Source organism: Salmo salar, chromosome ssa14 (genome assembly GCF_905237065.1).
Source record: "Salmo salar chromosome ssa14, Ssal_v3.1, whole genome shotgun sequence".
Classification (NCBI taxonomy): Eukaryota; Metazoa; Chordata; class Actinopteri; order Salmoniformes; family Salmonidae; genus Salmo; species Salmo salar.
The window spans coordinates 34,726,301-34,748,592 of record NC_059455.1 but is presented as its reverse complement, the minus strand read 5'-3'; the positions used below and the strand labels follow the sequence as shown (position 1 = coordinate 34,748,592).

The 22,292-nt window shown below is 45.7% G+C and overlaps 1 protein-coding gene across 5 annotated transcripts in view; it reads left to right on the top strand.

Annotated features, from left to right (window-relative positions):
* The window catches only part of LOC106569448 (chromodomain-helicase-DNA-binding protein 8), a 29,350-nt gene that overhangs the window by 234 nt on the left and 6,824 nt on the right, over positions 1 to 22,292 (top strand). The window contains exons 2-32 of one of the 5 annotated variants that reach the window (XM_014140805.2): positions 820 to 903; positions 1,040 to 1,101; positions 1,196 to 2,264; positions 2,434 to 2,703; positions 2,831 to 2,941; positions 4,843 to 5,330; positions 5,432 to 5,546; positions 5,684 to 5,908; positions 6,014 to 6,082; positions 6,198 to 6,253; positions 6,432 to 6,549; positions 6,698 to 6,775; positions 6,911 to 7,048; positions 7,171 to 7,292; positions 7,367 to 7,610; positions 7,790 to 7,966; positions 8,153 to 8,395; positions 8,512 to 8,671; positions 8,926 to 9,136; positions 9,567 to 9,762; positions 9,880 to 10,050; positions 10,157 to 10,450; positions 10,550 to 10,770; positions 10,929 to 11,131; positions 11,855 to 12,011; positions 12,098 to 12,187; positions 12,304 to 12,407; positions 12,529 to 12,652; positions 12,770 to 12,845; positions 12,929 to 13,203; positions 14,865 to 15,097. In XM_014140805.2, coding sequence (XP_013996280.1) covers positions 1,284 to 2,264; positions 2,434 to 2,703; positions 2,831 to 2,941; positions 4,843 to 5,330; positions 5,432 to 5,546; positions 5,684 to 5,908; positions 6,014 to 6,082; positions 6,198 to 6,253; positions 6,432 to 6,549; positions 6,698 to 6,775; positions 6,911 to 7,048; positions 7,171 to 7,292; positions 7,367 to 7,610; positions 7,790 to 7,966; positions 8,153 to 8,395; positions 8,512 to 8,671; positions 8,926 to 9,136; positions 9,567 to 9,762; positions 9,880 to 10,050; positions 10,157 to 10,450; positions 10,550 to 10,770; positions 10,929 to 11,131; positions 11,855 to 12,011; positions 12,098 to 12,187; positions 12,304 to 12,407; positions 12,529 to 12,652; positions 12,770 to 12,845; positions 12,929 to 13,203; positions 14,865 to 15,097 — 5,950 coding nt within the window. In that variant the 5' untranslated portion in view covers positions 820 to 903; positions 1,040 to 1,101; positions 1,196 to 1,283. Of the gene's footprint in view, positions 1 to 819; positions 1,102 to 1,195; positions 2,265 to 2,433; positions 2,704 to 2,830; positions 2,942 to 4,842; positions 5,331 to 5,431; positions 5,547 to 5,683; positions 5,909 to 6,013; positions 6,083 to 6,197; positions 6,254 to 6,431; positions 6,550 to 6,697; positions 6,776 to 6,910; positions 7,049 to 7,170; positions 7,293 to 7,366; positions 7,611 to 7,789; positions 7,967 to 8,152; positions 8,396 to 8,511; positions 8,672 to 8,925; positions 9,137 to 9,566; positions 9,763 to 9,879; positions 10,051 to 10,156; positions 10,451 to 10,549; positions 10,771 to 10,928; positions 11,132 to 11,854; positions 12,012 to 12,097; positions 12,188 to 12,303; positions 12,408 to 12,528; positions 12,653 to 12,769; positions 12,846 to 12,928; positions 13,204 to 14,864; positions 15,098 to 22,292 lie in introns of all 5 variants that reach the window. The other 4 variants (XM_045694266.1, XM_014140806.2, XM_014140808.2 and 1 more) reach the window with 4 other exon arrangements.

Here is a 22,292-nt window from a genome sequence, read left to right as displayed (position 1 = left end):
TGATCGTAGACAGACTATGGTTATTGTGGCACGTTGCCTTTGGTTTGGTCCGGTTTGTTGATGAGATTGAAATAGTGGATGGTAACGTTATGCAGTAAATTATGGAGCTGCTGCTACCTATTGACTGATCTATTATATAGTACCGTTTTTATATACCATTTGAAATAGATTCATCCCAGAACAGCCTCATCCAATGCAAATAGCAATTTAATGCTAACGTTATATCTGTACTGAAGCGGGTTTGCGGAGAGCAACACGGTCAGAAAGAAACCATGTTATCCTAGACAGATGTTTTTCGCCCACTTGCCATTTAAACTATTACTTTCCATACAAACACTGCTCGTAAAATAGTATATGATCACAATGAAGGCATGTTTGATTGAAGGAAAAACAGAAACTACTAGTTAGTGTTTGTTGTTGTTATAGCTAGCTAGCATCGATGGATCAACTTATGATTCCGGGAAACGGTAAACAATACACGAATGACGATATAGATAGCTTTTCAGAACCCCTACTTGAAGCTGAATGCATCGATTGTTTTCGTATTATTGAAACAAAGCGTTTATGTTATATTATTTTAACCAAAATCATGACAATACGTCAGCAACAGGGCCCCGATACCTAGTTAGCTTACTAACTACCTTACGAACTAGCTTACGTTACTAGCTAACTAGGTACCACATGATAACTCAGACAATTTCATCCCACCAAGAGCAGCGAGTGTCATGGCACACTTTGCCTGCTACTTTCAGTAAGTATATTGGAATAGTGATTTTCCCTGATTAAGCTAAACCCTTATCTTCTCTCTGTCTTCTTTAGGAAAGAGACATCGGCGAATGATCTCTCAGATGGGGATCATTGCACACAGAGAAGTAGGCACTGAAAACAAGGAAGAGGAAAGGGGTGAGGAAGAGGTGGAAAAAATAGTGCGACTCTCCTCTTCCCTGAACCTCTTTCTCTGGTATCTAGCTTAAACGTTGATTTTTTTATTTATTTTTTCTCCCACCATCTACACCACCACCCCAATATTTGTCAGTAGAGGACACAGACAAAGCCCAAGTAAATTGTCTGCACAGGACTGAAACCTCAGAATCCATTTTAGTAAGTGATTGACATTTTGATAGAAATGTGTTTTGGTTATCTAATCACAGAAGGATATTTATGATCTTTTTGTTTTCCCAATTGTTTTTTTTAGGACATACTGGTCAGATCTACGGTTTCCCCATCTTTCTGACTGAGAGCAAGGCGGTTTTGTTCTCTATATCTTCTGTGGACTGGGAAAAATGGCAGACCCCATCATGGACCTCTTTGATGACACGCCACTGTTTAACCTGGATGCCCTGCCAGACGATGCCTTCACAGACCCTGTGGAGGAGGCTCTGAAACTGGCTCTGGGGCAGGTGGACCCCCCTTCCGAACCAACCCCAGACCTCTCCACCCCAGCGCTCAGCATACCAGTGGCAGCTCCAACAATCCCAGACCCAGTACCTGTGCAGCAGCCGGCCCCAGTCCCGGTTGCCCTCCCTCAGACTGTTTCAACAGCTACAACAGTACCTCAGACAACACTCTCTGTAGCCAGTAACACCAGTGGGGCTGCCACAGTCCTGCTGGGCTCACCTCTGACTGTCAATAGCTCTACTGGCACCACCCAACACATCACCACACAACAATTCACCACACAGCAGCTTACACAGATCGCACAGCAGCTTACTCCTCAGCAGCTAGCTGCCATCACTCAGCAGGCCGGAGGCCAGGGTGGTGCCAAGATCGTCATCCTGAAAGGACCCGGGGGGCAAGCACAGGTGCTGCAGACTGTTGCTGGGACAGGCTCCCAAGCGGGGAAGGTCACCTTTGCCAGGGTACTGTCTGGAACCCAACTCAGGCCCGGGATGCAGATACTGTCTGGAGGAACGGTCCTGAACCAAGCGTCTCCTGGGCAGGGACAGGTGAAGGTGGGAACTGGGGTACAGAGGCTGGTTCACTCGCCCAACGGACCCCTGAAGCAGGTACAGTTGATCTCCATTCCTCAGGGCCAGTCCCAAAGCCAGACTCAGACTGTCCAGGTGCAGATACCGCAAGCCCAGCTTGCCCAAGCCCAGGCTCAAGTGCAGCTCCAGACCCAAGGACAGGGAACGCAAATCCAGCTACAGCCCCAGACACAGATGCAGCTGCAGTCTGCCATGCAGACACAGGTCACTGCTGCTGCTACAGGCACCACTACAGTCCGACCACAAGGGGTCACCCTCACTACAGTACCACAACAGGTAAGATTGCCCTCTGAGCTCAACTTGGCCTAACCATCAGGATCGTCAAATACTATGTTTTCAGTAGTCAGTAACCTCCATTAACCAGGGCTCTTCACCTCAGGTCTCAAGATTGTACATTTCTAACCAAATTAGCATCTTCTAATTGATCATTTCTCTCTCCTCTCAGGGTGAAGCCAAGAGGATCACCCTGGTGCTGCAGCAGCCTCAGGGGGGTGCGGCCCAGGGGGGTGCTGTGACAGTCGGTGGGTCGGGTCAGCTGCAGCAGGGCCAGCAGCAGAGGCTGGTGTTGGGTAATCTCCCAGGGAAGCTGGTCCTCCAGGGGGGTCAGCTGGCTGCTCTCACCCAGGCAAGGGCAGGGCAGACGGGGGCGCAGCCTAAAGTGCTCACCATCCAGCTGCAAGTGCAGCAGCAACCCAACCAACAGGGGGGACCCAAGGTAAGGAGGAGGAGGAGTGGCTTGAATTAGTTGTTAGGAAATTCTCCACTCTCAGTTAACTAATCAGAAATACTGGCCTGTTCTATGAAGACTTTGATCTGTAACTAGAACGGTCTCTGTCCTGCAGTTTCAGCTGGTGTCCGGAGGGCAAGGTAGTAGCCCACAGGTTGTTCAGATCTCCCAGGGCCAAGGTGGACAGAGACTAGCCGTGCCCCTCAAACTGCTGCTGCAACCACAGGTACACATATACACACACACACACACACACACATACATACCAGTCAAAAGTTTGGACACACCTGCTCATTCCAAGGTTTTTCTTTCTTTTTTAATATTATCTACATTGTAGAATAATATTGAAGACATCAAAACTATGAAATAACACATGGAATCATGTAGTAACCAAAAAAGTGTTAAACAAATCAAAATATATTTTATATTTGAGATTCTTCAAAGTAGCCACCCTTTGCCTTGACAGCTTTGCTCACTCTTGGCATTCTCTCAACCAGCTTCACTTGGAATGCTTTTCCAACTGTCTTGAAGGAGTTCCCACATATACTGAGAAGTTGTTGGTTGCTTTTCCTTCACTCTGTGGTCCAACTCATCCCAAACCATCTCAATTGGGTTGAGGTTGGGTGATTGTGGAGGCCAGGTCATCTGATGCAGCACTCCATCACTCCTTCTTGGTCAAATAGCCTTTACACAGCCTGGAGGTGTGTGTTGGGTCATTGTCCTCTTGAAAAACAAATGAGAGTACCTCTAAGCGCAAACCAGATGGGATGGAGTATCGCTGCATAATGCTGTGGTAGCCATGCTGGTTAAGTGTGCCTTGAAATCTAAATAAATCATGGACAGTGTCACCAGCAAAGCACCATCACACCATCACCTCCCTGCTTCTCGGTGGGAACCACACATGCAGAGATCATTCGTTCACCTACTCTGCGTCTCACAAAGACACAGCGGTTGGAAGCAAAAATCTCAAATTTGGACTCATCAGACCAAAGGACAGATTTCCACCTGTTTAATGTCCATTGCTCGTGTTTCTTGGCCCAAGCATGTCTCTTCTTATTGGTGTCCTTTAGTAGTGGTTTCTTTGCAGCAATTCGACCATGAAGGCCTGATTCACAGTCTCCTCTGAACAGTTGATGTTTAGATGTCTGTTACTTGAACTCTGTGAAGCATTTATTTGGGATTCAATTTCTGAGACTGGTAACTCTAATGAACGTATCCTCTGCAGCAGAGGTAACTCTGGGTCTTCCTTTCCTGTTGCAGTCCTCATGAGAGCCAGTTTCATCATAGCGCTTGATGGTTTTTCCGACTGTACTTGAAGAAACGGATTGACTGACCTTCATGTCTTAAAGTAATGATGGAGTGTTGTTACTCTTTGCTTATTTTAGCTGTTCTTGCCATAATATGGACTTGGTTTTTTACCAAATAGGGCTATCTTCTGTTTACCAACCCTACCTTGTCACAACACAACTGATTGGCTCAAACGCAAAGGAAAGATATTCCACAAGTTAACTTTTAACAAGGCACGCCTGTTAATTGAAATGCATTCCAGGTGAAGCTGGTTGAGAGTGCCAAGCGTGTGCAAAGCTGTCATCAAGGCAAAGGGTGGCTACTTCCCTGTGGCTCAGTTGGTAGAGCATGGTGTTTGCAACGCCAGCATAGTATGTGCAACGCCAGGGTTGTGGGTTCGATTCCCACGGGGGGCCAGTACAAAAACAAATGCATGAAATGAAATGTATGCATTCACTACTGTAAGTCGCTCTGGATAAGAGCGTCTGCTAAATGACTAAAATGTAAATGTAAATGTAAAATGTACTTTGAAGAAGCTCAAATATTATATATATTTTGATTTGTTTAACACTTTTTTTGGTTACTACATGATTTCATGTGTTATTTCATAGTTTTGATGTCTTCAATATTATTCTACAATGTAGAAAATGGTAAAAATAAAGAAAAATCCTTGAATGAGTAGGTGTATCCAAATTTTTGACTGGTACTGTATATACACACACGTCTACATGATAGATGTATCGAGCTGCAAATCTCACTTGTCAAACCTTACACGTGTTGGTTATTTTGCCTCTTAACAACTTTTAACTTGTGTGTATCTATCTATATATATCTCCACAGACAAGTGCCACCTCGACGGCAGGCAGAGCTGTCTCCGTAGTGAAGGTCATCAACACCTCAGCTGCCGGCTCCGCCCCTTCCACCACTATGTCGTCACCAGGGATACGGCTAGCCAAGGCCCAGGAGCCTGTACGGCGTTTGGAGACCCTGTGCAAGCAGGAGAAGGCCAACCGTATTGTGGCCGAGGCCATTGCCAGGGCCAAGGCCCGGGGAGAGAGGAACATTCCACGAGTCCTCAACCAGGACGAACTGCCTGCCGGACAAAAGGCTGCTCACCAAGGGGCCGCTGCAACGACCACTGGCATGCCTGGAGCCAAGAAGAAGGGAGGAGGGAGTAAGAAGAAGAGCCCAGCGGCGGCAGCAGGGAAGGGCGGGGCTGGTGCAGAAAAGAAAGGCAAAGCCAAGGCAGCAGGTGGGGCTGCTGGTGGGACACCTGGAGGGGCGGCTGGAACCGGCTGCAGCAAGAGCAAAAGCAAGGCAAAGATCAAGTAAGTTGCCATGTTCTCATTCTGTCTTTTGGGGGGGGGGGGTGTTGTATCTATTTCTACAACTAATTCTCGTTCTCATCCTCCCCTATCTCTCGCCCAAGTACAATCACTCTAGTGGGGGGTAAGAAGAGGAAGAGGAATGCCTCCTCAGACCACTCTGATGGGGAGTTGAGCCCCACCTCTCCCTCTAAGGCCCTGGAGGAGGACATGCTTGCGGTGAGTCACGTCCCTCCTACTGACACACGCTTACACACCCCCCCCATAATACGTACAGTACTGCACTGGATTTTTGTCAAGACTTCCTGACCGATGTCTGCCATTTTTTTTTTCATGTCATCTCCCTCTTCCACCAGAAGAGGCGTTCTAACCGTCAGGTGAAGAGGAAGAAATACACTGAGGATCTGGACATCAAAATCACTGACGACGAGGACGAACCGGAGGAGGACGTGGACGTAACCACCACCACGGCGGCGGTGGCGTCCATTACCGGAGGAGCAACGGGGCAGCTGATGGGAGAGCAGCTCAAACAGGAGCTGCAGTTGGACGGGGACAGCCTTTCCAGCATGCAGTTCTTTGTGGTGAGTGTGAGATTTTGATCAGGTTTGAGCTGTTCTTTTGAGTGAGTGTTGGTTATCTTATCACCTGCACATGACAGCTGTATAACACATGTATATGTATCACAGGAAAACCCCAACGAGGAAGATGCAGCAATTGTTGACAAAGTTTTGTCCATGAGGTTAACTAAAAAGGAGGTGAGTGTGCTTATTGTGCTTTTTTCTGTTGATTGTTATTATTTGGGGATTTTGCTAATTTTAAGAAGTTGCAAATCATTATGTATCATGTTTGTTCCTCTCTTCATATTTAAAGGTGTCTCCAGGACATTACATCAATGCTGAGGAATTTTTTGTCAAGTATAAGAACTAGTAAGTCTCACTCTGTCCTTATGTTCATTACTCTTGGGTTTGCTAATCCCTGTGGATGTCTCTTGACTAAAATGTCGGTGTGAGATCCATGAAATTGTTTGTGGAGCATCCAAGATCAACAGTGCATGGGGAGTGTCTTCCTTTATATCCATGGCTGACCCCCCGTTCTCTCTCTCAGCTCCTACATGCACTGTGAGTGGGCCACTCTGGAGCAGCTGGAGAGAGACAAGAGGATCCATCAGAAGCTCAAGAGATTCAAGGCCAAACATGCACAGATGAGACACCTCTTACAGGAGGTAAGGGAATAATATGGCGTCTTTCACAGAAACATTTTGGTACCCATCTACTTCACAATCGGAGGGTTATGTGTATAGAGGTGTAACTTTAGGGATCATAGTCGCTGTGTTTTTTTTGTGTGTTTTATCCTCTCTGTCCTGTCCTTAGGAAGAGGAGCCCTTCAACCCAGATTATGTGGAGGTGGACCGGATCCTGGATGAGTCCAACAGTGTGGACAATGGAGAGGTGAGAGAAGTCAATGACTGAATTCTGATCTCTAAAGGACAAGTATTAATCTGTTCTTGTAAACCATGAATTGATCTCATTGTGAAAATTCTGAGTTAGGATTATTTGTCTCTAAGTGTGTATTGTATCTCTCAGCCGGTGGTGTATTACCTGGTGAAGTGGTGCTCTCTGCCATATGAAGATGCTACCTGGGAGCTAAGAGAGGATGTGGACGAGGGCAAGGTGGAGGAGTTCAGGAAGATCCAAGACCGCCAACCTCAACTCAAGAGAACGGTGCGTGTGGGTATTCACTAGTCGTGTGTGTGTGTGTTCACCACGTTCCATGTGAGTAGTTCCACTGCTTTAGTCCAATATGTCATCATTCCACAGTCTAAACCATTCACTCCTCTCATTAGCCCCGGCCCCAAGCAGCTGCATGGAAGAAGCTGGAGGAATTCAGAGAGTACAAGAGTGGGAACGTACTCAGAGAATACCAGCTAGAAGGAGTCAACTGGCTGCTCTTCAACTGGTACAACAGGTACTAATGTTTCTTTTATTGAATGCATTTCATATCCCATTCTATCCATATTAACACATCCTCTCGCCCTACAGGCAGAACTGTATCCTGGCAGATGAGATGGGTCTAGGGAAGACCATCCAGTCCATCTCTCTGCTGTCCGAGGTGTTTGGTGCCGGGGTCCAGGGCCCCTTCCTGGTCATCGCTCCTCTCTCTACCATCACCAACTGGGAGAGGGAGTTTGCCACCTGGACTGACATGAACGCCATCGTCTACCACGGCAGCCTGGCCAGCAGGCAGATGATCCAGCAGTACGAGATGTACTGCAAGGATGACAAGGTGTGTGTGTCACATTCTGTTTGTGTAACCTTAGAACAGAAGAATGGATTACAGTGGTTGCAGTGCTAGTGTTGTTGTGCAGTAGGAACGGTCGGAAGACAATGATTCTCTCGTGTTCAAATAATTTGATTCTTGGTACATCGACATCTAGTTCCTCTAACTAGAGTGTTGTATTACAGGATCATCTGATCCCAGGGGCGTATAAGTTTGATGCCCTGATCACCACGTTTGAGATGATTCTGTCCGACTGCCCTGAGCTGAGGGAGATCTCCTGGCGCTGTGTGATCATTGACGAGGCTCACCGCCTCAAGAACCGCAACTGCAAGCTGCTGGACAGTCTCAAGATGCTGGACCTGGTGAGTAATCAGGGGATAGATAGTCTAAGGGACAGGGTGACAAATGTATTACTTGTGATGTGACAACGTTCTGGTCTTATGTTTAGAAAGAGGCATAATAACACCCTTCTCCTTTTTCTCTCTGTTCATCTCCTTGTCTTCCTCCTCCACTCTCTATTCCACTCCCCTGTCCTCCCTGGTACTCAGGAGCATAAGGTGCTTCTAACTGGTACCCCCCTCCAGAACACAGTGGAGGAACTCTTCAGTCTGCTGCACTTCCTGGAGCCAGCTCAGTTTTCATCAGAGTCTGAATTCCTTCGTGACTTTGGAGACCTCAAAACAGAGGAGCAGGTCCAGAAGCTCCAGGCCATTCTGAAGCCTATGATGCTGCGCAGACTCAAAGAGGACGTGGAGAAGAACTTGGCGCCAAAACAGGAGACCATCATTGAGGTAAGATTTGACACTCAAAATTGATAATATTGCACCATATAACTGAGGTGATGAGTAGCAGAATGTTTTTCTTAATGGACCATAACCATCAAGCAAATACAACCTTATTTACACAGGTGGAGCTGACAGATGTGCAGAAGAAATACTACCGAGCCATCCTAGAGAGGAACTTCAGTTTCCTCAGCATGGGAGCCACCAGCAACAGCAACGTGCCCAATCTGCTCAACACCATGATGGAGCTACGCAAGTGCTGCAACCACCCCTACCTTATTACCGGTACCTTACACCACAACAACACTTCAATACCCTTCCTCCTCCAAAAACAATACCCTTCCTCCTCCAAAAACAATAACCCCAACACTGTCTCCTCTTAATGCAGCTAGCCTGCAATCACTTGATGCTTACCACAGCATCTGTTGACCTAACATCACTCCAACTGTTCATCTGTATACGCCACTGTCTTCATACCTTTCCCAGGATGCAATGGTATACAATGGGATAGTAACCCCCCTTCTGTCTGTTCTGTCCAGGTGCAGAGGAGAAGATTGTGGCTGAGCTGAGGGATGTTTACGACCCTGTGGCCCCAGACTTTCACCTGCAGGCGCTGGTGAGATCCGCAGGCAAGCTGGTCCTGCTGGACAAACTGCTGCCTCGCTTGAAGGCCGGGGGACACAAGGTGCTCATCTTCTCTCAGATGGTGCGCTGCCTGGACATCCTGGAGGACTACCTCATCAACAAGAGGTATGGGGGTCTAGATAGACTGCCTCATCAACAAGGGGTATCGTACAGCCCAACACATCACTGGGGCCAAGCTTCCTGCCCTCCAGGACCTATATACTAGGCGTGTCAGAAGAAGGCCCAAAAAATTGTCAAAGACTCCAGTTACCCAAGTCAGACTGTTCAGTAAGCATTTCATGATAAGGTCTACACCTGTTGTATTCGGGCGCATGTGACAAATAAAATTTGATTTATGACGGTCTAGATAGACTGCCTGCCTCATCAACGTGTATGGGCATGTTGAAAAACAATATATTTAGTTAGTAAGTTTTGTTTTACTACATTATCAGTCTGCGGTAGTAGACCAGGATGTGGGTGATTTAAAAGTAGACAGACTGGATGTGAAGAGTAATCTAGATGAGTTAGAAGTTGTCTTTATCAACGTTCTGCCCAGATACCTGTACGAGCGTATTGATGGCAGAGTGAGAGGGAACCTGCGTCAGGCAGCCATTGACCGCTTCAGCAAACCAGACTCGGACCGTTTCGTCTTCCTGTTGTGTACCCGGGCTGGAGGTCTGGGCATCAACCTGACTGCTGCTGACACCTGCGTCATCTTTGACTCCGACTGGAACCCTCAAAACGACCTGCAGGTAATGTCTGATCTCGCGCTTTTGTGTCTGGTTCCTTCCAATGTTTCGTCCTAGTACCCTTACCACACTGTACAAATGGCATCCTATTGATGTACTAATCCTGCCTTCTCCAAACAGGCTCAGGCGCGGTGTCACCGTATCGGCCAGTCCAAGGCAGTGAAGGTGTACCGTCTGATCACCAGGAACTCTTATGAGAGGGAAATGCTGGACAAGGCCAGCCTCAAACTGGGTCTGGACCGGGCTGTACTGCAGAGCATGAGCGGTAGCAAGGAGAGCAACGTCAACGGAGTAAGGAGGTCCAAGCTGTTGTTTACTTAATATGGAGTTTTTCTTGGTCTACTGTTTGTTTAGATGCTAACTGGTTAATGTCTGTCCTGTTCCACCCGTTTCGTAGCAAATCCAGCAGTTCTCCAAGAAGGAGATCGAGGACCTCCTGAGGAAGGGTGCGTACGCTGCCATTATGGACGAGGAGGATGAGGGCTCCAAGTTCTGTGAGGAGGACATTGACCAGATCCTCCAGAGGAGAGCCACCACCATCACCATCGAGAGCGAGGGCAAGGGCTCCACCTTCTCCAAGGCCAGCTTCGTGGCTACCGAGAACAGGACCGACATTGCCCTGGACGACCCCGAGTTCTGGCAGAAGTGGGCCAAGAGGGCAGACATAGACTTTGATTCCATGAATAGGAAGGTAATGCTGATATCTCAGGCGTGTGTGTGTGTTTACTCTGTGCTTGTTTTTTGTGAGAAAAGCTCATTTTCCTTATGTTTTCTCACACCCTCCCTGTAGAACACCCTGGTGATTGACACACCCAGGGTGAGGAAGCAGACCCGTCAGTTTGCCACCCTGAGGGGCGAGGGTGGGGAGATATCGGATCCCGATAGTGACGACGAGTACCCGCCCGCCAATTCCCGGCAGTCCCGGTCCTCTAGGCGCTCTGAGCGCCACACCGGAAACGGCTACGGCCGCACCGACTGCTTCCGTGTGGAGAAACATCTGCTTGTTTACGGGTAGGTGTATTTGGCTAGGGCCTAGAGGGATTTTTATTTTCTGGACAGGTGTAGTTATAATACATATGATAGTAAAGTTGTGACCGGAGTTTCTAATAAAGTAAGCTCCACACTATTGTGTTGAGCCTCCTTTCTCACTCTGCGACCTGTTTGTCCAGGTGGGGGCGCTGGAGAGACATCCTGTCTCATGCACGCTGTAAGCGGCGCCTCGGGGAGCGAGACGTGGAGACCATCTGCAGGGTCATCCTGGTCTTCTGCCTGCTGCATTACCGTGGAGACGAGAACATTAAGAGCTTCATCTGGGAGCTCATCACCCCGCCGGAGAATGGCCGGGAACCCCACACACTCCTCAACCACTCTGGTACGTACTGAACCCCACACACTCCTCAACCACTCTGGTACGGACTGAGCCCCACACACTCCTCAACCACTCTGGTACGGACTGAGCCCCACACACTCCTCAACCACTCTGGTACGGACTGAGCCCCACACACTCCTCAACCACTCTGGTACGGACTGAGCCCCACACACTCCTCAACCACTCTGGTACGGACTGAGCCCCACACACTCCTCAACCACTCTGGTACGGACTGAGCCCCACACACTCCTCAACCACTCTGGTACGGACTGAGCCCCACACACTCCTCAACCACTCTGGTACGGACTGAACCCCACACACTCCTCAACCACTCTGGTACGGACTGAGCCCCACACACTCCTCAACCACTCTGGTACGGACTGAGCCCCACACACTCCTCAACCACTCTGGTACGGACTGAGCCCCACACACTCCTCAACCACTCTGGTACGGACTGAGCCCCACACACTCCTCAACCACTCTGGTACGGACTGAGCCCCACACACTCCTCAACCACTCTGGTACGGACTGAGCCCCACACACTCCTCAACCACTCTGGTACGGACTGAACCCCACACACTCCTCAACCACTCTGGTACGGACTGAACCCATTGTCTAAATATTTCTTGCTGTTTTGGATAACTGTTTGTGTTAATGTATTTTCTCTCCCTTTAGCGTTGCCTTCCAGGGTCCTGCGTATATGTTTCAATGTGTTTCTCTGTCTAGGTTTGTCCATCCCTGTTCCTCGGGGCAGGAAGGGGAAGAGGGTGAAGGCTCAGAGCTCCTTTGATGTTCAGAAGGTGGAGTGGATCCGCAAGTACAACCCCGACTCCCTGCTTCTGGACGACAGCTACCGCAAACATCTCAAGCACCAGTGCAACAAGTCAGTGTGTGTTCACCCTCAACCTCTAGAGAGTACTGAAGTGTTTGTGCTCAGTGTCAGAGCATTAACCCTTTCCTCGTCGTCAGGGTGTTGCTGAGAGTACGTATGCTGTACTACCTGAGACAGGAAGTCATTGGAGAACATGCTGATTCTGTGCTGAGAGGATCTGATGCCAGGTCTCAACCTATTAAAAATCCTTGTTATCTGCTATACACATGCGCGCACACATACGTCTACACACGCACACACACTCTCAGGTGTATACTGAATCCATCTGTCTGTGTCCTCGTAGGGATATTGACATCTGGATGCCTGAGATGGAGCAGCTTGAGGTGCCATCAGGATGGTGGGATACAGAGGCAGACCGCTCCCTCCTCGTCGGAGTTTTCAAACATGGTGTGTGTGAATGTGAAAAAGTATTTAGGAGTTTGTTTACTTGTCAAGAATATCTTGTTTATCAGTAGGAACGTGGTGTTTAGTGAGTGTGTTTTGTAGTAACTCCAGTGTGTTGCTCCAGGGTATGAGATGTACACCACTATGCGTGCCGACGACTGTCTCTGTTTCCTGGAGAGAGCTGGTCGCCCTGACGACCAGGCCATTGATGCTGAGCAGCACTCTGCAGACGCAGAGCTGGGAGACGGGTGAGCTACACTGGCTAATCTTATTACCACCTCACCAAACAACCCGCTAACTATATATTACAGAATTATTTAGAACTGGCCTCACCACCATTAACTTGAAAACAAAAATTCCCCCAGAGGAGACGATGACAAGTATTCTGAAGACCCGGAGTTCAAGCCTGCGTTAAGGCACACCAAAGACCTATACGAGGAGGTGTGAATCAGTGCTTATTATTCTCATTGATTGATTTTGGTTGCAGAATATTGTTGACATTAATGATAATCCCTCTCCCCCAGGCTGACTCCTTGAACATGGATGATGATATCTGTGTCGAGGACAAGGCAGGACCTGTTAAAACCAAGGGGCCGCCCTCTGGCCAGTCCGGAGCCTGTGAGTGGCCGACCAGCTCATCACTTACCGCGCGGCTCCGGCGTCTGATCACGGCATACCAGCGCAGCTACAGGAGAGAGCAGCTGAAGGTGGAGGCAGCAGAGAAGGGCGACCGCAGGCGCAGGAGGTGTGAGCAGGCCAGTAAACTGAAGGAGATTGCACGCCAGGAACGCCAACAGAGGTACCAACTACTACCCTCAGCTATTAACTCTGCAAGCATATGTGTCCTGAAACTGAGGTACAGTTGTTATGTTTGTTTAATGTGTCTGTATGGTGTAAGGGACAGTTGGAAATTTACTGGGTTGGGGGTCCAGAATAGCGGAAGGTTTTATAGCCGAATGTTACATGCTTGCATGCTCCTCCCCTATCAATACTTCGCTTATGTACTACACTTCTCAGCATGCTTGCTATGCAGTCAACTCTATTCTGCCCTCTATCCAATGTGACAATAGTGGTAGGTGGATTGTTTGTCCAAATCTGCAATAGGTTAACTAGCAATCATATCAAACACAAAACCAATTTTCAATATAAATCCACAAGAACATAGAGGATAAGCTGATGGGCAGTGGAGAGGCCATTGTCCATGAAATAACTTTTAAGATGTGACAAAGGTCTCCTATTGATCTTGTTAAGGCTATACAAATGTAACATACTGTAACGGATTTTGTAGATTCTTAAAGTTGATTTGGACATTCAATTTATGGTACATTGCAACTCAATAGATACTTGTAGTCAGCCTGAAGTAAACATTTCTAAAGGTAAAATAGCTATAGCTTATCGGCTCTATAAAATCAGCAATGCGTGCTTCTAGTCATTTTCAATGATTTTCCCCAAAAACCTTCCCAGTTAAATGTTGACTGCAAAGTAGTAGAATGATATCATGATGATTTTATATCAATCGGGGGCACATTTGTTTTGCATACTCTGCCATGTGCAGTACAGAAACACTGATAGACTAACACAAATGTACTGTGACTAAAACTGGGCTGGGACATGCTTTCAAAGGTCCTATCAACCATCACAATCCTCGCTATATGAGCCATGATACAGTTCCTACGAAGTGGGTTAACTCTATTGGCACGATGCAGGGTGTTTGGCTTTTACGCTAGTGACCCGGTTTCACTTCCTTGTCCTGCCGTTTACTACATTGGTCTTCTACAAAGGGTGTTTTTAGTGTTTTTAGTATTATTACAAGTATTATCACGAGCGTTCTGCCTCCTTTCCGATCCAAGCAGCTATTCCTCGACCCTAACGCTTCAGTATAACCCAAATATTTCATTTAACTTTTAAAATGTATTATCTTTTTGTATGTGGTATAAACACAACCAGTCACAATGTTTTAATCTGATTAGGCTACTTCAAAAGTCTCCTGTAGGCTAAGTGTGCACATTCATCCACTAATATAATTCCAGCATCCAAACTGCGCACCAGCCATTCGATGAATGGAAAGAGACATCGAAGAGTGTCGAGCCGATACTGAGTGGGAGGGATGTATTTTCTGTTTGTCGAGATTGACATACTTCATTTGATTGTGGTGTTGAAAATGCAGACAATGATGAAGCGCTCAGTCTATAATCAGTATGCAGTGATGTGTCACTTATTGGTTGTGTGTGGTGCATTGGCACAACCTGTTGGTGGAAAATGTGTTGCATAAATGTAATATAATTATAAATATGGTGTCAATGTTAAATCAAGGAGGGTGAGATTATTTATTTTTTTACAGTACAAAGGGAGGGTAATGTGAATTTCGAACTGTCCTTAACCGTACATTCTGGTATAAAATTGGGAGTGAGTTTTTAGTGTTTTACTACTTTAACCATCAGTCTTTTGTCTCCTTGCTAGGTGGACCCGTAGAGAGGAGTGTGACTTCTACCGTGTGGTGTCCACGTTCGGTGTGGAGCGGATAAAGAAAGAGGCAGATGCCCCAGAGGGGGAAGAGGCTGAACTGGAATGGGCTCGCTTCCGGACATTTGCCCGTCTAGAAAAGAAGACTGACGAGAGTCTGAGCCGCTACTTCCGCTGCTTCATGGCTATGTGCCGGAGGGTGTGCAACCTGCGGCCCGCCCGCGGAGAAGGTCAGAACGACATCAAGTGTTATTACAGTCAAGGTGTTGATAAAGTGTGTAGTCACTTAAAGGTAGACTCAGCAAAATGATGTTGCCACGAGCCGCACCGCATGTATTGAGATGTGCGAGATGCAAGACTTCGCTCTCACACAGTCACAAACAGTATCTGCGTGTGCGCACGGGTTCACTTCACTCTGTACTAGAGGTCGACCGATTAATCAGAATGGCCGATTAATTAGGGACGATTTCAAGTTTTCATAACAATCGGTAATCGGCATTTTTGGACACCGATCATGGCCGATTACATTGCACTCCACAAGGAGACTGCGTGCCAGGCTGACTACCTGTTATGCGAGTGCAGCAAGGAGCCAAGGTAAGGTGCTAGCTAGCATTAAACATATCTTTTATAAAAAACAATCAATCTTAACATAATCACTAGTTAACTACACATGGTTGATGATATTACTAGTTTATCTAGCTTGAATCGATGCGGTGCCTGTTAATTTATCATTTGAATTTCATTTTATCATTGAATCATAGCCTACTTCGCCAAACGGGTGATTTAACAAGCGCATTCGCGAAAAAAGCACTGTCGTTGCACCAATGTGTACCTAACCATAAACATCAACGCCTTTCTTAAAATCAATACACAAGTATATATTTTTAAACCTGCATATTTACTTAATATTGCCTGCTAACATTAATTTATTTTAACTAGGGAAATTGTGTCCCTTCTCTTGCGTTCTGTGCAACAGACTCAGGGTATATGCAGCAGTTTGAGCCGCCTGGCTCGTTGCGAACTGTGTGAATACTATTTCTTCCTAACAAAGACAGCCAACTTCGCCAAATGGGGGATGATTTAACAAAAGCGCATTTGTGAAAAAAGCATAATCGTTGCACGACTGTACCTAACCATAAACATCAATGCCTTTCTTAAAATCAATACACAGAACTATATATTTTTAAACCTGATATTTAGTTAAAAGAAATTCATGTTAGCAGGCAATATTAAACTAGGGAAATTGTGTCACTTCTATTGTGTTCATTGCACGCAGTCAGGGTATATGCAACAGTTTGGGCCGCCTGGCTCGTTGCGAACTAATTTGCCAGAATTTTACGTGATTATGACATAACATTGAAGGTTGTGCAATGTAACAGGAATATTTAGACTTATGGATGCCACCCGTTAGATAAAATACGTAACGGTTCAGTATTTCACTGAAAGAATAAACGTTTTATTTTCGAAATTATAGTTTCCGGATTTGACCATATTAATGACCTAAGGCTCGTATTTCTGTGTGTTATTATGTTATAATTAAGTCTATGATTTGATAGAGCAGTCTGACTGAGTGGTGGTAGGCAGCAGCAGGCTCGTAAGCATTCATTCAAACAGCACTTTCATGCGTTTGCCAGCAGCTATTGCGCTGTTTATGACTTCAAGCCTATCAACTCCCGAGATTAGGCTGATTTAACCGATGTGAAATGGCTAGCTAGTTAGCGGGGTGCGCGCTAATAGCGTTTCAAACCTCACTCGCTCTGAGACTTGGAGTAGTTGTTCCCCATGCTCTGAAGGGCCGCGGCTTTTGTGGATCGATGGGTAACGATGCTTCGAGGGTGGCTGTTGTCGATGTATTCCTGGTTCGAGCCCAGGTAGGGGCGAGGAGAGGGACGGAAGCTATACTGTTACACTGGCAATACTAAAGTGCCTATAAGAACATCCAATAGTCAAAGGTATATGAAATACAAATGGTATAGAGAGAAATAGTCCTATAATTCCTATAATAACCTAAAACTTCTTTATACCTGGGAATATTGAAGACTCATGTTAAAAGGAACCACCAGCTTTCATATGTTCTGAGCAAGGAACTTAAACGTTAGCTTTTTGACATGGCACATATTGCACTTTTACTTTCTTCTCCAACACTTTGTTTTTGCATTATTTAAACCAAATTGAACATGTTTCATTATTTATTTGAGGCTAAATTTATAGTATTTATGTATTATATTAAGTTAAAATAAGTGTTCATTCAGTATTGTTGTAATTGTAATTATTACAAATAAATAAATACAATTTCAAAAATCAGCCGATTAATCGGTATCGGCATTTTTGGGTCCTCCAATAAACGGTATCGGCATTGAAAAATCATAATCGGTTGACCTCTACTCTGTACAGCATGGTAGCCACGGAACCCAAACAGAGGAGAAGTTGAGCCTTGCGCTTCAACGCTCTTAGTTATTGTGGAAATTCAGCCACTGTGCTATTTACTTTCTGCGTCAACGTCATATCGTTGTCTACCTTTTTAAATCAGTCAAATACAGTGAACAAAAATATAAACATAACATGTAAAGTGTTGGTTTCATGAGCTGAAATGGAAGATCCCAGAAATGTTCCAATACACACACAAAGCTTCTTTCTCTGAAATGTTGTGCACAAATGTGTTTACATTCCTGTTAGTGAGCATTTTTCTTTTGCCAAGATCATCCATCCACCTGCAGGTGTGGCATATCAAGAAGCTGATTAAACGGTGTGATCATTACACAGATGCACCTTGTGCTGGGGACAATATAAGGCCACTCTAAAATGTGCAGCTTTGTCAAACACAATGCCACAGATGTCTCAAGTTTTGAGGGAGCGTGCAATTGGTAGCCACCTGGACAGCTGATGAAACTGTGGGTTTGCACAACCGAAGAATTTCTGCACAAACTGTCAGAAACCGTCTCAGGGAAGCTCATCTGCGTGCCAGGGTCTTAACTTGACTGCAGTTCGCTGTCATAACCGAATTCAGTGGGCAAATGCTCACCTTCTATGGCCACTGGCACGCTGGAGAAGTGTGCTCTTCACAGATGAATCCTGGTTTCAACTGTCGCGGACAGATGGCAGACAGCGTGTATGGCGTCGTGTGGGCGAGTGGTATGCTGACGTCAACGTTGGGGTTATGGTATGGGCAGGCATAAGCTACTGACAACAAACACTTTTTATCGATGGAAATTTAAATGCACAGAGATACCTTGACGAGGTCCGGAGACACCTTGTCTTGTCATCCATCCAGCTCCACCTCATGTTTCAGCATGATAATGCACGGCCACATGTCGCAAGGATCTGTACACAATTCCTGTAAGCTGAACATTTTTCAGTTCTTCCATGGCCTGAATACTCACCAGACATGTCACCCGTTGTTATTTTTTACTGCTGCTCTTTAATGACTTGTTCCTTTTATCTATTTTTCTTACCCATATATTTTTTTAACTGCACTGTCGCTTAGGGGCTTGTAAGTAAGCATTTCACTGTAAGGTGTTGTATTCGGCGCATGTAAGATTTGATTGAGCATGTTTGGAATGCTCTGGATTGACATGTATGACAGCCTGTTCCAGTTCCCGCCAATATCCAGAAATTCCGCACGGCCATTGAAGAGGAGTGGGACTAGGGCTGTTAAGGTTAAGGTGACTGTAATAACACCACGACGGCAGTCAAATCTCACCTGACTGTTTAGTCACGGTAATTGGGCTTCTCCAAGCTATGATGCTGCTGATGGTCATTAGTAGCCTACCAAACTTGCTAACTGCCTGGTACTCAGCACTCTATTGTCTCTCTAATCACTCTGACATCAATGCAAATGTTATCGAAAATCTAATCTAACACTTCATGACAGCTAATTTTGCGTAACATTTTCTATAGGCTATGCAATTGCTTGAGAAAACAGTGATGTACTCTCTTAAAAGGATCCCATCACCTTTTTAGAGGCTAGGCCTACTATTTATTTTTAAACTTTCCTAATATTAATCACATTTCTTCTCTTTACAACATGAGTATAGCCTACCTGGCTGGCATAAAACTGTACCGCGGGAAAAGCGTCCTCCATTCGCAATTTAAGTGCATAGATGACATTTTATATAAATGTTTTCCCCTGCCCCTGTTTCGAGACGGGTGCATGATAATGATCCATTCTAAATCAAAACAAATTTCATACTTATATGATTTAGTACATGTAAAGACCAGATTAAATCAAGAATAGTCTGATGGGTGATAACATTAGCCTATCACTTGTGAATGATGACCAGTTTGTGTGCAGTAAGGCAAGAAACAGCGCATGCCATTTTTTTACTTTTTCAGATCGTAGTCGAACACCTCATGTAGCCTAGCCCAAAGGCCTATATGTTTTGATTCAAAACTGAAATGTCCAAATAACTTCTTAAAATGAACCACATTTAATCCGCTTTACAACGAGTGTAGAGCCTAACTGGCATACATACGCAGCGTGTGAGTTTCAAGTTTGGGGGAGGATTTTCGCCATAAAAAGGCACCTTTAAAAAAAAATAAAAGCATTACATGCATAATCGCATTTCCAGTCACTTGAGAATAGTGTTTTCCAGCTAATTGATTGCATTTTGGAATTTTCCCGCATATAGCCTACTGCCGTGTGCGCATTTCTGAGTTTATCAAAAATGTTCAACTAAACGTTCTGATCTGTTGCGTCAGCCTAATTGAGTATAAAAGTTTTTTTGATGCTAGTGTTTGTATTAATTTGGGATCTATCGCATCCCATAACTGTCCGACTATGTTTGGAATATATATTTCTCGCACAGGATAGAGTAGGTCAACTATTTATTTATTTGATTTAACCAGGTAGGCCAGTTGAGAACAAGTTCACATTTACAACTGCGACCTGGCCAAGATTAAGCAAAGCAGTATGACAAAACAGAGTTACACAAACAAACGTACAGTCAATAACACAATAGAAAAATCTATGTACAGTCGTGGCCAAAAGTTTTGAGAATGACACAAATATTAATTTCCACAAAGTTTGCTGCTTCATTGTCTAGATATTTTTGTCAGATGTTGCTATGGAATACTGAAGTACAATTACAAGCATTTCATACGTGTCAAAGGCTTTTATTGACAATTACATGAAGTTGATGCAAAGAGTCAATATTTGCAGTGTTGACCCTTCTTTTTCAAGACCTCTGCAATCCGCCCTGGAATGCTGTCAATTAACTTCTAGGCCACATCCTGACTGATGGAAGCCCATTCTTGCATAATCAATGCTTGGAGTTTGTCAGAATTTGTGGGTTTTTGTTTGTCTACCCGCCTCTTGAGGATTGACCACAAGTTCTCAATGGGATTAAGGTCTGGGGAGTTTCCTGGCCATGGACCCAAAATATCGATGTTTTGCTCCCCGAGCCACTTAGTTATCACTTTTGCCTTATGGCAAGGTGCTCCATCATGCTGGAAAAGGTATTGTTCGCCACCAAACTGTTCCTGGATGGTTGGGAGAAGTTGCTCTCGGAAGATATGTTGGTACCATTCTTTATTCATGGCTGTGTTCTTAGGCAAAATTGTGAGTGAGCCCACTCCCTTGGCTGAGAAGCAACCCCACACATGAATGGTCTCAGGATGACAGGACTGATGGTAGCGTTCACCTTGTCTTTTCCGGACAAGCTTTTTTCCAGATGCCCCCAAACAATCGGAAAGGGGATTCATCAGAGAAAATGACTTTACCCCAGTCCTCAGCAGTCCAATCCCTGTACCTTTTGCAGAATATCTGTTTTTCCTGGAGAGAAGTGGCTTCTTTGCTGCCCTTCTTGACACCAGGCCATCCTCCAAAAATGTTCGCCTCACTGTGCGTGCAGATGCACTCACACCTGCCTGCTGCCATTCCTGAGCAAGCTCTGTACTAGTGGTGCCCCAATCCCGCAGCTGAATCAACTTTAGGAGACGGTCCTGGCGCTTGCTGGACTTTCTTGGGCGCCCTGAAGCCTTCACAACAATTGAACCGCTCTCCTTGAAGTTCTTGATGGTGCGATAAATGGTTGATTTAGGTGCAATCTTACTGGCAGCAATATCCTTGCCTGTGAAGCCCTTTTTGTGCAAAGCAATGATGACGGCACGTGTTTCCTTGCAGGTAACCATGGTACACAGAGGAAGAACAAGGATTCCAAGCACCACCCTCCTTTTTGAAGCTTCCAGTCTGTTATTCGAACTCAATCAGCATGACAGAGATTTCTCACTCCTGTGTTAACGAGAGAATCCCTGACATGATGTCAGCTGCTCCTTTTGTGGCAGGGCTGAAATGCAGTGGAAATGTTTTTGGGGGATTCAGTTCATTTGCATGGTAAAGAGGGACTTTGCAATTAATTGCAATTCATCTGATCACTCTTCATAACATTCTGGAGTATATGCAAATTGCCATCATACAAACTGAGGCAGCAGACTTTGTGAAAATTAATATTTGTGTCATTCTCAAAACTTTTGGCCACGACTGTACAGTGCGTGTGCAAATGTAGAACAGTAGGGAGGTAAGGCAATAAATAGGCCATCGAGGCGAAATAATTACAATTTAGCATTAACACTGGAATGACAGATGTGCAGATGATGATGATGATGATGATGATGTGCAAGTAGAGAATAGAGATATTGGGGTGCAAAAGAGCAAGAGGATAAGTAACAAAATGGAGATGAGGTAGTTGGGTGTGCTATTTACAGATTGGTTGTGTACAGGTACAGTGATCGGTACGCTGCTCTGACAGCTGATGCTTAAAGTTAGAGAGGGAGATCTAAGACTCCAGCTTCAGTGATTTTTGTAATTCGGTCCAGTCATTGGCAGCAGAGAACTGGAAGGAAAGGCGACCAAAGGAAGTGTTGGCTTTGGGGGTGACCAGTGAAATATACCTGCTGGCGCGTGTGCTACGGGTGGGTGTTGCTATGGTGACCAGTGAGCTGAGATAAGGCGGGGCTTTATCTAGCATAGACTTATAGATGACCTGGAGCCAGTGGGTTTGGCGACGGATATGTAGTGAGGGCCAGCCAACGAGAGCATACAGGTCGTAGTGGTGGGTAGTATATGGGGCTTTGGTGACAAAACGGATGGCACTGTGATAGACTACATCCAATTTGCTGAGTAGAGTGTTGGAGGCTATTTTGTAAATGACATCGCCGAAGTCAAGGATCGGTAGGATAGTCAGTTTTACGAGGGTATGTTGGCAGCGAAATAGGAAGCCGATTTCTAGATTTAATTTTGGATTGGAGATGCTTAATGTGAGTCTGGAAGGAGAGTTTACAGTCTAACCAGACACCTAGGTATTTGTAGTTGTCCACATATTCTAAGTCAGAACCGTCCAGAGTAGTGACGCTAATCGGGCAGGAGGGTGCAGGCAGCAATCAGTTGAAGAGCATGCGCTTAGTTTTACTTGCATTTAAAAGCAGTTG